Here is a 13,696-nt window from a genome sequence, read left to right on the forward strand (position 1 = left end):
TGAAGCTAGAGCCAAACCACACCAAGGGCAAGGCTGGATGAGACTGCAGCATTTGCCAAGCCAACAGAAGACCCTGTGCCCTTGGCATCTCTCCTGCCAAGCAAGCGCTGAGCAGCCTCATGCCCATGCTCCCAGAATCACCTCAAAAAGAAGAGCCATAGAAAGGCCACAAAGAGAAGCAACAGCCCTCAGATGGCTCCATAGTGGACAGGCAGCCAGGAAAGTTCTCTCTCTCAGGGGCTACAGGGGTGGGAAGGGGACATATAAAACATGCCTCAGCTCTGAGTAAATATTTTTCTCTCTCAGATTCACGCTGCTTACTTAATCAATCCCCATCATTATTTTAGGGGTCTTACTCAGGCACTAAAATTGCTTCCCCATCATCTCACCTACTCAAAGTGAGGACTTTCCAAGTACCTCCACCAGATCCTGACTCCAGCTCAGCTCATTCACACTGGAAAAGCTAGAGGTCCTGAGCGTGTGGTGGGCTGGACACACAACCTGCCCCTTGACCGAGGCTGTGCTGAAATGAAAGCAAGGAGGAGGCAGGTTCCCACCATTGTTAACATCAACAGGAGCAGCGAGAATTGTCTGAAAGAATTTCCTACTGCAAATAAGGCACCGAGGTGAATAAAAGGAAACAAAAAGGTCACAAACTAAAATACAGTCCGGTGTGCACCACCCACGGCCGCTTCCTTGGTGCGGACAGCTGAGCCAGACCAGGCCCAAAAGCCCCACTTGGCAGCAGCAGGCAAGGAAGCCAAACCCCGTGCCCTGGCCACCTCAGCAGCCCCAGCAGTGCCACCCACGCCCGCAGCATCACCACATCCATTGTGAGGAGTCTGCAGCCCCCCGATGCAGAAACGTGGAGTACCCCCTTCCCTGGTGCGCAGCTCTTATCCCAAGCCAGTGGTCATGGTGGCCGTGCGGCACCAGCAGCACACGTGGATGTGGCTCTCCAAAGGCGCTGCCCCCAGCTCCTGCTGACCCCAGTGGGTGTCAGCAAATCTGCTGCTCAAAGATGAAGCACAGAGGCTTCAGCCCCACTCTACCTTCCCATCTCACTCTCCTCCCTCCCTTCCATGGAAACCAGCAGTCTCTCATTACCAAGTATTTTTAAAACAGATTGAAGAATACACTGTGCTGTTTTAATCTCACAGATAATGTTTTCTATGGTTCCCATGTAAAATCAGCATTCCAGCTTCATTTTCCCTCAGTTTTTGTTAGGCTTGCAGAAGGGGGTACACCAAATGTATACTCTTGAGTGAACATGAGTCTCACTCCTGTAACACAACCAAGCTCTGGTTCCATAAACATTTAGGATAAACACATAAAGAGAAGGGTAGGTAGGCCAGAGCCCTCTTCCACGCTCTGATCTACTAAGAAATCATCTGACACTGGTCAAGATGCTGCAAATTAATCCAAGAGGAAGAAAAGTGTCCCCTATCCAGCACATCTCAACAGTTTCCAGCCTCGAAGTGGTGTATCTCACACTGAGCCCAGATGACCATAGCATCCTCCCAGCCTGGTGCATGCTTAAGCACAGGCATGGCTTTCATCAGCTGAGAGCTCCCACAGCAGCTCCCAGCACCAATCCTGCCAAAACGTTGCTTATGCATGCCTTTACATTTGCATGCCAAGATCAGTCTCCATTAAGTCAAATGAAATTACAGGCAGCACATTACACATGTGCCTTCACATCTGTGGGATCAGGCCCTTAAAAAGAAAGCCGCCCATCCTATCAAAACACGCCCTGCTCGGCTACAATTAAACACAGACACTTCAGAGCAGCTTGCTGAAGTTATTTTTTATGCATACTTTTACAATTAACATAATGTCATATCCTGCTGGGATGTAAAAGGCTGTGACTCAGGAATGTTATCATCATTTTAACTCAAACTGACTCGCTTTTGGTTTCATTCCTCTCCTTCTTCTTTCCCCCTTCCTTTCATCCTCCCTCCAACAAGATGCATGCCACTCATGGCTCAACTTAATAATATTTTGTAAGAAAGGTGGAAAGGAAAACGTTCACCAGTCTCACCTTGCTCTAACATATAATTAACTATTTCTTCCAACTCCCTGCCACCCTCCCAGCAACACAACAGCAGCATGCAAAGTGGGAGCAGAGAGGATTAGATAAGGAGGTACACAAGACAGAACATCCCCAACATCTCTTGAATGCCAGCCCACTGTCCTTTCTTCTCTTATCACCCCAAGATAAAACAACTCTCTTGTCTGATTCCGGAGGATGGAGGGTCTGCCCACCAGCTGCTTGTGAGGAAGCCGAGTACCCTCCTCCTTCCCTCTCCCACACACACGTTTCTCACGCTGAAGGATGCTTTATCCTGCAGTCAGTCCCACTGGTCTGGACTCAGCGCTCCACAGACAAGAATTCAGTTTAACTGGTGCAAAACCCTTCGTGGATGTCATTCTGGGATGGCACAGAGACTTGGATTAACCCAAAAAGCTCAGAAGCAGCACCAGTTTAACATAGTAACAAAAAAAAAAAAAAACCAAAACAAAAAAACAACCAAACAAAAAAAAGCGCCAAACACACCCACAAGAACAATTAGCAATCACGTCTTGCAATAAACCACGTTCCTGAGCCTATTCATGCTGCAAAGCTACTGCTCCACACAAAGCCAAAAGGCTCTGCTTAGCAGTACCCTTCAGCTTGCCCTAAAAAACCATCTGAAGCCGTGATTTCAATGCATATTCTCACACGGAAAGACAAACTTCAATTTCCAAGCATGCTTTAGACCTTAAGATCAAGGAAACATCTCAGAAGCTTTACGAATGGCTGGTATAATTTATAGGTATTCTGGTAAGAAACATCAGCTCTTATTTTGCTTAGTAGCATAACCTCCCCACCTCCTGTAACACCATTAACCCCATCTCCATACATTTGCTTTGCCACATCAGAGGAACCATACAGCCCTGCAGATCCATAAGCACATAATAAACGCTAAAAGAAACTAGTCTCATCCTGGTCACATCTTGAACACAGACCATTTTCTTATTTTGAGAGGGAGTCACACTCAAGTGTTCCACTCGTGGGCAATATCTGTGTTACCCCCAAGCACTGAAAAAGTTACCGGGAAGTCGATCAAGTCTCTCCCTCCCCCGGCCGACGATGCACAAAAGTGCATTCAGTCTGGTCACGGTGGAGTTTCATTCGCGTTTCTGCAAGCTGGATACGAGAGAGACTTGCTTTTCTTTTTCGGCACCTTCTAGCTTTTGTGGGTTTGCGGTTTTTTTAACTTTCTCCCTGTGAAGGGTAAATCTTTTGTCTTTCTCAACATGAACGTAAAAACCCTCCTGGCCACCACATCCCCAGAAAAACGGTCACGCTGGAAAACGCAGGACACGCGTGGCCCTCGGAAGACTTCCATGCCGGGACTGCCGAGCCTTGCCCGCCGCAGCCTCCCGGGGACCGCGGGTACGTCCCGCCCGCCGACTGCCCACTCCGCGCGGGGCACAGCCCTTCCCGCTCTCAGCTTTTCCCATCCGTGGGCAGCGGCGGGCAGCACCACCCGCGGCAAGGCACCGATCCCTCAGGCGCGGCGGGCGCAGCCCGGGACCACCCCCGCCGCCTCCCCGTGCCCGCGCGGCTCGGAGCGCGGGGCTCCGGGAGGAGCTGCCCGCCGCCGCCGCGGCCCCGCCGCAACCACGAGCCGCGGCCCCAAAACGGGGCCAAAAAAGTTTTGCGCGGGCCCCCCCGGCCCCGGAAAGGGGCAGAGGCGGCGCGCCCCGGCGAGCCCGCCGCGCCCTCCGGCATCGCTCCCCCGCAGCCCCCGCAGGCACCGCGCCCCTACAGCCCCCAGCACGGCATCCCCGGCGCGGCGCCCCTGCAGCCCCCGGCAGCGCCCGCCGCCGCGCTCGGGCGATCCGCACCCGGGCGGCCCGGCCCCGGCCCCGCGCTGCCCCCGCCGCCCCCCGGCCCCGCGCACCGCCGGTCTGCCCACGGCCACGGCCATCGCGGTGCGGTGCTCTACGCTGCGCTGCCGCCCGCCGCCGCCTCTGCGCTGCCTGCTAGCACTGCAACATGGCCACCCGGCGGGGAGGGCCCATGCGCAATGCAAAGGGGCCGGGCGGCGAGGCGGGACCCCCCCGGCCCTCCCCCGGGGCCGCCGGGCAGCGCGGGCGGGCGGGCGGCGCCGCCCCGCCGCTCGGGGAACCCCGAAAGTCAGCGGGAGCCCCGGGGGGCTGCAGTCAGAGCTCAGCGGTAGCCGCACTAATCCCTCTCCTGCCCACGCCCCCCACGCCGGGCAGCGGGTACCCGTCCCCTTAACCCCGAAGGGTTACTCTCGCCCACCCTGGCAGCCCCACAGCTGAAAGTACAGACACGTCTGCTCCAGAGACCCTTGCAAAGAGATGGCCAAGCAAGCCATCAACAAGGTTCTCCTACCAGCACATAGGTGAAGAAGGAGCACAGGGATTCGGCAAAGAGGTATTTCTAACAGGGAGGCACATAGGGGCCCTTAACTCCCTTGTATAACAACACAGAGGACAAAACCTGCCGCCTCATTTCTCTTGTTTCTCCCGGCTCTTCTCTTCTGTCAAACACACACACTGTTTCTCAACAAACTTGGTATATCACACAGCAGCCACCGTGGCCAGTTGCTCTCCCACTCCACTAAATCATTTCCAGGGATGAAGAGAAGCATAGCTGGCTCCTGGCCGCTCCAGCCAACAAATGCTTAACATCCTGATGTTGAGCATGATATCCCTTTACCTGCAAAGGTGGGAGTCTTAGGGCCAAGCTCAACATGTCTACTTGCAAATCTTCAGCCAAGGTAGTGATGAAGAAAGGGGCCCTGCATTGCTTTGTGAGACATAAAACCCCAAAGGCTACAGAAGACAGAGACCCTATTTGCTGCACACATGAAGGATACACTGAATTATGGACACACCAGAGCTACCCCCATATGTGAACATCCACAGAATCAAAAGAAAAAAGCCAGCAGAATAAAAGCTGAAAGCGACCCGGGGTAGTGGTAAGCAAACAGAGCTCCGCAGTACACTTACCATTTGTAGTCCCTTTGATGTCAAGCTTGTACCTTTCCCCTCCAAAAGCCATTTCTGTCTGGCTATGTAGTAACACATGGCTGTTTGAAGACGGCTACAGAGTCCAGGTGTCTCCTTCCTGCAGATTTTATGACTGTGTTTTGAAGAACTCAGGAGCTGATCTTGGACACTGGTCACCCACAGCAGCTCCTGCACCCCCAGCCTGAACCAGAACCAATGGAAGTAAGTGTGCTACCTGACCTTGCTCCCCACCAGCAGCTGAGGATCTGTACCTGGGCAGTGCCCTCAGCTGGGCACAGGTGCAGCCATCACCAGCAAAGCTTGCACACCAACAGACATCCAAGGGTGTTTACCAGGAACATTTTGCAAGCATAGCTGATGCAGTGCTTTTATCACCCTAACATGTTAGGCGTTAATGCTAATATCCGAGGGAGGCTTCAATATTAGACTCATTACTGCTCTTGTAGCAAATTCCTCCTGCACACACAGCTCCAGGTGAGGAGGTGCTGAGCGTGCCTGTGCCGGGAAATGCTCCCGGACCAGTGCAGCCTCTAGTGGAAACCTGATGATTCTATCTAAAGAGCTGCCCTCGTTGCACCTGTGGGTGAGGCAGACAGAGCTTTCCCTTGTCTGGATTAGAGGCATGCATGATACTGCTCCATCAGCATAATTTAACCAACATGAAAACCTCCTGCGCTCACAAAACCTTGATGTGATTCACTGTGTCCTTCCTTGGCCCGGAGCTGGGAGAGCTGTGGCTGAGTTTCCTCTGCGATACTCATGCACAAACACCTTCCTGGGTATGGCTGTTGGTGCTGAAAGAGCAGGGGGAGAAAAATATCAGCACAAAGAAATGTTCTGCAAAATCTTCCCAGATCTCAGCCAGTGCACTTCTTTGCATTCCTAGTGTTCAGCAGGAAGAAGCAGACCCCTGGCTCCTTGAAGTTCATACCTGTTGCTAACAAATCAATACCCGGGCAAAGGGACTTGCCAGCCCCTCATCCTAGAGACCCCACAGGAACTGTTTCAACCTTTCCAAAGCTGTTTGGCATCATTTTGCAGACAGACCAAAAAAAGGGGCTTTCATGTCCTTTCGTGTCATTGCAGGGCAATTTGTCAGACGGGATGAGAAGATACACAAGCAGACACAGAAAGCTGGTAACTTCCCCCCTGCTTAAAGATAAACGTGGGTACGTAGCTCCCTAAAGGCTACATCTTCTGGCACAACAACAGAAGGCTACAAGGCTAAGTGGTGGGCTTTTTTTTTCCCTTTAAAGTTGAAGCAGTGCTTGATCCTGCCTCCATGTTGTGATTAGTTCTACTCAGTGCTCACTCATATTTCACCCAAAGAATCAAAAGACCTGCTGTGTCCAAAACCCTCAAAGAGGGTGAGACCAGGGTAAATTCAGCCATTCTGAAGAGTCCTGCCCACAATCAAAAGTGACCAACTTGCAGACAGGGTAAATCATTAGATGATAAGGGGAAAAAAGAGTCTTTAACCTCTTAGAATGAAGTGGGTGATGACGCAAGTCCAGGTAGCAGGGCTATACATATCCTTGCCTGCCTGCAGCATTACACCCCCCTAAACCCAAAACGTTTTTCAGCTCAGGCTGTAAGGGGAGTCTGCCCCTGAATCAAAGGGAGCTACCCTCTCCGCAGACTTTGGCACATGCCTACAAAGGGCATCAACAGACTGTCACAACCAAATGGGTCACAGCCAACGGGATATCACAGAAAGCCTCCTGCTTAAGCCTGAGTTCATTAAGGCAAAGCAACACTTTCATAGTAGTGTTGTCATTTGCCACTGTTGTTTATTTGGATTTTTCATCTTCACAATCTACCCGCCTTTCTTATTTGTGATCACAATTACAACCATTACGCTCCATTCATTTCATCTCAGCCGCTTCCGCTGAGAGCCCGCTGCTAGCAAATGCTGTTGTGGCTGTAATCCAGAGCTCATCAGCAGAGGAGGGAGAAATGTATTCATGCCTTCGAGAACAGCACAAAAGGAATGTGCAAAATGATAAAATGCTAACATGAGCCTTACCCTCTCCCCAGCACCTGTGCCCTATCCACATGAACACCGCCGATGGGATGTACCTTGTACAGGGCATCTATTGCAATCTCTGTCCGTGGTTTGTGAGGATTGCACACACTTCTGGGTTTGCAGCAGGCTGGAGGATATTCCAGCTGCTTACATGACAGGCAGCTAAAAATATTTATGGATAGCTGGGAGCCTGCAGCAGAGATGGCTTCTGAAGTGTGACTTAGGGCCTGATCCAGACCTTTTAAAAGCCAGGGAGCCCCACTAAGCTCAGTCCCTCCATTCTCTGGCTGCAAGACAGAAAATCCAGCACACCCTCTCTCCCACACTTTCTACCCACTACTCAGTCCCCAAACTGCTCGGGGCAGGGCCTGCCATTTGTTTGGTGTGCACGGGGCACACTGCCCGCTGGGGCACTGATCTTACCCATCCCTCTCAGCTGTTATGTACATACTTGTGGTGACAGCCTGAGCAGTACAGAAAAAAGTGAGATCCCCACAACAGTACAACGTGTGTCCAACCTCTCTTGGCCACCCAGCAAATACAGAGATGAGATGAGATGAGATAGGATTTGACTGCAGACACTCTTGGTATTTGTGTGTGGTTCTTGTACATGGGTACAATCCCACACATTTGTAATAGCATCTACCCCAAACCACAGCACATTTGAGGATCTTTATTGCCAGTTTTCCTAAGTAATTGAATCACAGGGAAGTTCAGGTTAGGAGGCAGCTCTGGTGCTCAGGCATCTCATGGAGCATTGAATGACCCTGAGGATGGAGACCTACTCTCTCCAGCCAACCTGTTCCCGTAGCTGACCACCCTCACTGTAAAATCATTTTTCCTCACACACAAATGGAATTTCCTGCATTTCAATTTGTGCCTATCATCTCCTGTCTGTTCTCTGATGCAATGACTGATAAACAGCTCTTTCGTCTCACTGCCCGCCAGCAAAGGACCCTCGCACTTCTCAGCTTCTCCCGTCCCCCTACCCTGCTTCTTTCCTTCGCTGTCGCCTCTCCTCAGCGCTGTCACCCCAGCTCGCACCTCCACGGGCCGCCATCCCGGGCAAAGGCGACCGTGAGGTGGCGGCCCGGCTGCGGAGGAGGAGGAGGAGGAGGCGGAGAGGTCCGGCGCGGCAGGAGGCGGGTTTCCCCGCCGCACCTGGGTGCAGCGCCGAGCACCGAGGCACAGCACCGAGCACCGAAAGCCGGCCGCCCGGAGCATGGCGCGGGAGCTGAGCCAGGAGGCTGTGCTGGACTTCCTCTGGGCGGCCGGGGGGCGAGCCCCCAACACGGCGCTGCTCCGCCACTTCCAGCGGTTCCTCCGCGACCCGGCACTGACGGAGCAGCAGCGGCGGGAGCGCCGCGAGTACTTCAAGAGCCTCGTCAACTCCCTGGCCACCGTCCACCCCGCCGCCGCCCCTGGCGCCTCCAAGGACATCGTCCTCCGCCGCAGGTACCGCGACCTCCTCGATGAGGAGCTGCCGGAGGAACAGCGGGAGCAGGAGGAGGAAAAGAAGGAGCCGGAGCCGCCGCCGCCGCCCCGACGCGACCCCGACGGGCGGCGCGGCCCCCGCGGGGAGGCGGCGAAGCAGGGGCGGCCCGGCGGGGCGGGGGGCTGCGCGGCCCGGGGCCGGGGCGGGCCGTGCTGCGAGTGCCGCCGGGCGCGCCGCGCTGCCGCCGCCGCCGCCGTCCCCGCGCCGGGCTCCGGGACACCGCCCGCCCCCCGGCCGCCCCGCTCCCGCTCCCCGCCGCCCCCCCCGCAGCCGCCCCCGTACCGGACCCAGCCGCTGTCCTCGGGCCCCTGGGCGCTTCGCCCCGGCGGCACGGCGCGCCCCCGGCCCCCGGCGCTGCCGTCGGGTCCTGGGGCGCTGTCCCCTGCTGTGCCGCCCCGGTCCCTGTCACCGCCGCTGCCTGCCGCCGGGCTGCCGTCTGCCACACCGTCCCGGCCTCGGACACCACCACTGCCATTGGGCCCGGAGATGCCGCCTCCCTACAGGTTGCCTCAGCCCCGATCTCCGCCGCAGCCCGCGACTGGGATGCCCTCAGTGAAGGCCCCACTGCCCTCAGCAAGCCCGGGGAGACGACCCCCCGCCGGACCCATCCAGTCCCCGCTGCTGTCATCGGGCCCTAGGGCGCTGTCGCCCCCCGAGCTGCCGTCATCCCGGTCCCTGCCGTTTTTATCCCGCACCGACCTGCCCCCGTCCCGATCCTTGCCGTTGCTGTCCGCCCCGGAGGTGCTGCCCCTGTCCCGGTCCTTGCAGGCACTCCCTGCCGGCCCCTCCTCATCCTCACTGCTTTTATCAGGCCCCGAAGTGCTCCCCTCCACCAGGCTGCCCCCATCGCAGTCCAGGTCCCTGCAGCAGCTCCCCACCAGGCCATCCCCAGACTTGCCGAGGGGATCCAGGGGGCTGACCCCCAAGGGACCAACCCAACCTCAAGTCCTGCGGCTGTACCCATGCCAAAGCCTGACACTGCCGTCAGGTCCTGGGATCCTGCCCCCCACCAGGCCCCCCCCACAATCTCTGCCACAGTCCCCCACTCTACCATCCCCATCCCGCTCCCTGCAGCCACCCCTTGCCAGCTCACCCCCATCCCAGTCCTTGCTGCCAGCACAGGGCCCCGCAGTGCCCCAAGCCCCAGAGAGCCAGCCCCCAGCACCGCTGCCTGTTTTCCGGAGCATCAGGTGCCAGCTCGCTTTGTCGGAGGTGCAGGGCACCCCCCCATCACTGCACGATGACTGTGGGCGGCAGCCCCGCTCCGTGCTCTCCAAGAGCTCCCCCAGGAATGCCGCAAGCCGGGGGCCGTTGGTGCCGCTGGGACAGCGGGAGCACGCCTGGCTGGTGGCAATGTCAGCGGGCTGCTGGGCTCAGGTGCGGGGGCTCTTTCTGGAAGAGCCTGAGCTGGCCCTGCAGAGGGACTTCATATCAGGCTTCACGGTCCTTCACTGGCTGGCCAAGCACGGCGACGGGCCGGGCCTGCAGGAGCTGGCAGCGGCGGCGCAGCAGGTTGGGCTGGCCCTGGACGTGGACGCCCGCTCGGGCTGCGGGTACACGCCGCTGCACCTGGCTGCCATACACGGCCACCAGCTTGTCATCAAGGTGCTGGTGCTGCAGCTGGGGTGCCAGGTGCAGGTGCGGGACGGCAGCGGGCGCCGGCCGTGGGAATACCTGGGCAGCTCCACCTCGGGGGAGATCTGGCAGCTCCTGGAGGCACCCCGTGGCACAATCATGTTCCCCACGCAGCCCCTGGCCCGCAGCGTGTCCTCTGTCAGCAAGGTCTCGCCGTCCACTGGTAGGGCAGCACTGCCTGCCTGCCTCAGGGTGCAGCTCGGCCGTGGGGCAGCGTCCCACCAATCCGGCAGCGACAGTGACTGAGACAGCTCCCTGGCATTCCCTGCCAGTGGAGATGGGCCCTTGGTGACCACCCTGCGAGAGGAAGCCATGCAGGCAGAACAAAAGCTGTGAAACAGACTGAACCTATTGAAGAATGTACTTTTAAATTATTCCAATGAACTGTTGTCTGAACCTCTCTGCTCTCCCTCCCATTTCTTGCTTTTCTACCAGCGAAAGGATGCAGTAACTCTGCTGGAAGCAGGCAGAACCCTCGGGAGGCAAGTCCTCTGCAGCCCACAGGGCCAGTGTCAGCTGCTGGGTGCAGCCACCATCACCAGCATTAGTGGGACCATGGCTTTGGGGTGAGGCTCAAGTCTGGCCCCAATCAAGGTAGAGCACCTGCTTTTGCTGACAGTGACAGATTGTTATTCGTCCTGGGGTTTGCAAAACATTTGTTTACACCACCTAAATTCCAGGGAGTAGTAAAACTACATCCCTTTTTAAATCCCAGCAGATTAAGGATGAGTCCCTCTTTTAAAAATGTAGCTGATCAAGATCCAGCCTTCCAGCGAGAGTCCTCAGAGAGTGACTGACTGACTGTGGCAGAGGGCAGCAGTGGGAGAGCCCCAGTAGGGAAGGGTGTTTCCCAGGCCACCTTGCCCACCAGCCCAGGCAGCACCTCGGGGCCTGATAGAATGCAGGGCAGCACCACAGTGCTGCTCCCCTCCACAGCTGCCTGGGGCTGCCCGGCAGCATCCCTGCTGCTCCCTCATTCCTGCACCTCCAGTTGTTCTCCTCACACCACAGGATTAGGAAGTGGTACCCGTGTTGTGGCTACAGCCCTGTTCCCATGCCTTGGGACAGAAAGCATTGCAGCAGGATTCTGTGCTGGGCAGAGGAGGAGCTGTGCTGTAGTACGGGTCCCAACCTTGCAGAGGGAAGGCTGTTTCATAGCCAGAGCTGCATTTTCCCAGAGACCCCAGCCCTAAACTGCCTGTTAGGTGTTTATGTGATGGGGACGGGTGGGACTGGCGGGCCAAGTGCAGTCAAGAGATGTCCAGTGGAATAATCCTCAGAGTTTACAAAAAACAAACTGTCTTTAGGAATTTCACTGGATTATGTGGGTCCTATAATGTACTCTGCTCTCTGGTTTAGCATGAATGAGCTTCTAAAGTGTCAAAAATTACAAGTTAATCCTGCACCTAATCTGTCTCCCCTATAGATCCCCTATGGAGGAAGGAAGAGAGCTAATATACATGAGACAGGGATCCATGGCTGCCAGGTTGATGCTCCTGCTGCTGGGTGACCCCAGGTGTAGGACCAGTCAAACTGGGACTGCTGGCTCAGCCTCAGTGGGAGGCTTTGGGGCAGACCAGAGCAGTAGGTGGGACTGCTCATGCATTTGAGGCATGTGTGTGAATGCCTGCAGTTTCGGGGAGGAACGGGAACGAGGGCAGCAGAACCTGACCCTTGCATAACACGCGTGCCAGGGAATGCCTCGAGTCCTTGCTCAAGCACTAATTGAGGTCTTGGGGTTTATTTGAGGGAGGAACTCTTTCCTGCAGAAGGGAAGCTACTCTGCCTGACTCTCAGGCCACAAAAGATTGTGGCCTTTTCCCAGCCTGGTTTTCTCCTTTTACAGGGGAGAGAGTTCAGTAAACCAAGGCAGTGTCCTGGCAATGATCATTCCTCTCTGAGACTTGAACTCATAAGAAATTCAACTGTGAAGTGGCCTCTGAGCCACCAGCATGAGAACCTGGAGGGCCCTCCAGGACTCCCCCGCAGCAGAAGGAATCCTGTGTATCTCCCTTCCTCTTCAATCCAGCTGGGGTTTATAGTCTAGGTCAGCATCAACACACAAAGTGGCTGCTGCCTGGTAAAGCAATGAAGCCTTTTCTACCACAATTAGAGCCACTGCCATTATTCATATCTTGCACCAGGCTCCCTTGGGAAAGGGCTCCCTAAAGCCTTCCACAAGCCTTGGCTACAAGCTCCTAAAAGCAACCTGCTGACAGTGGATAGATATCAGGGATGCCACCAGAGCCTTCCTGTACAGGGAGCTTCACAGAAGGAACCCCAAATGAAAGAAGTTTGTGAGCGGACTAAAGTTGTCTGGGGGGAGTGTATTTTTTTTCTCCAAAGACAGCTTCCAAAGAACAAGGTTTTCCCCTTTGTATCTCCCATGCTGCTAAGACAGTGCTACCTTGGGATTCTCATTTTACAGCCTTTCCCTGACCTTCTCCATGACGCAAACCTAAGTGGCATGTTTTTTTCCTTCACAGTGTTTCAGACCTTGCCTGTCATCTTTTTCAGAGCCCTTTTCTCCTCCTAGCAGTGTTGTCAGACTGCTGAACTAAGTAAGTTGTGACCTAATTTTGTGATCACTGTTTGCTTGCCTATTGAGATGACACAGATAAGCTGCTTTCTCCAATTTTTAAATTACAGAGCAACTGTTAGGAAGCTCAAAACTTTCCATACTGGATTCAGCGTGCATGCACTCTGGTTTATCACCTTAGTGATATTAGGACTGCTTATACTGCTAACACTGCATGGCTCCTACACCACACTATCTAAAAGCAGTCAGTCACTGCTTGGGGGAATAACCAGCCTTTTAACTCCCAGAAAGCCTCATCCTCCCAAGTTTTCTGCTGGTGAAATAAGCAGTGGACAGGGTGAAACCCATCTCCAGCCCATTGTGGGAGGCAGGGCCAGATCTTCCCTCAGCCATGCCTGGAGGAATCCCACTGCTGCCCTGGTGTATCACAGATCCAGTCAGCCAGGAGTAATCCACCACTGGATAGACACACATGCAGCCTGAGCATCTCTGTTTCCACATTCTCCTGATCTCCTTACTACTTACTTGTCAGCCTGCCTGGCCCCTTCCACACCTGTGCACGCTGCTGTTTCCTCATTGCAGCTGGACGTGGCTCCTTGCCTCACACCCAGTCCAGGCATCTGACTTTGCACCGCCCTGAAACACAGGATGTGCCATGGATTAATGCACAGCAGGACTCTGCCCTCTCCTCTCATTGCATTTAAAACACACCTCCCACTTGGCAGCTGCTGCTGATAGAGTCACCCCTCTGCTCTGTCATGCTTATCTCTGACCAGCTGCTTTGTACTCCAAAGCCCATGTCCTGCAGAGGGGGTTGGTGTTTCCATGCATTGGCCTTTGCCCAGCACGGATTGTCAAGCCTGAGCACTCAGAGCCTTACAAAGCCCTGCAAAGGTAACCCCTCATCACCCCCCTCCCTGCTCCTGGGGCACACACCTTCACACCCACTCAC

At 55.4% G+C, this 13,696-nt stretch overlaps 2 protein-coding genes across 5 annotated transcripts in view; one reads left to right on the forward strand and one right to left on the reverse strand.

Annotated features, from left to right (window-relative positions):
* The window catches only part of SEPTIN11 (septin 11), a 46,360-nt gene extending 41,239 nt beyond the window's left edge, over window positions 1-5,121 (reverse strand). For 3 of the 4 annotated variants that reach the window (XM_048303489.1, XM_048303488.1, XM_048303490.1), the window contains exon 1: window positions 5,029-5,121. In XM_048303489.1, the coding sequence (XP_048159446.1) occupies window positions 5,029-5,106 (78 nt within the window). In that variant the 5' untranslated portion in view covers window positions 5,107-5,121. Of the gene's footprint in view, window positions 1-3,950; window positions 4,062-5,028 lie in introns of those variants that run through there. The other variant, XM_048303491.1, reaches the window with a different exon arrangement.
* Window positions 5,122-8,252: 3,131 nt separating this feature from the next.
* SOWAHB (sosondowah ankyrin repeat domain family member B) lies at window positions 8,253-10,605 on the forward strand. Its single transcript, XM_048305122.1, has 2 exons — window positions 8,253-8,660; window positions 8,841-10,605. The coding sequence occupies exons 1-2, from the start codon at window positions 8,298-8,300 to the stop codon at window positions 10,449-10,451; spliced, it is 1,974 nt and encodes a 657-aa protein (XP_048161079.1). The 5' UTR covers window positions 8,253-8,297; the 3' UTR covers window positions 10,452-10,605.
* Window positions 10,606-13,696: the final 3,091 nt, after the last annotated feature.

Source organism: Corvus hawaiiensis, chromosome 5 (genome assembly GCF_020740725.1).
Source record: "Corvus hawaiiensis isolate bCorHaw1 chromosome 5, bCorHaw1.pri.cur, whole genome shotgun sequence".
Lineage (NCBI taxonomy): Eukaryota > Metazoa > Chordata > Aves > Passeriformes > Corvidae > Corvus > Corvus hawaiiensis.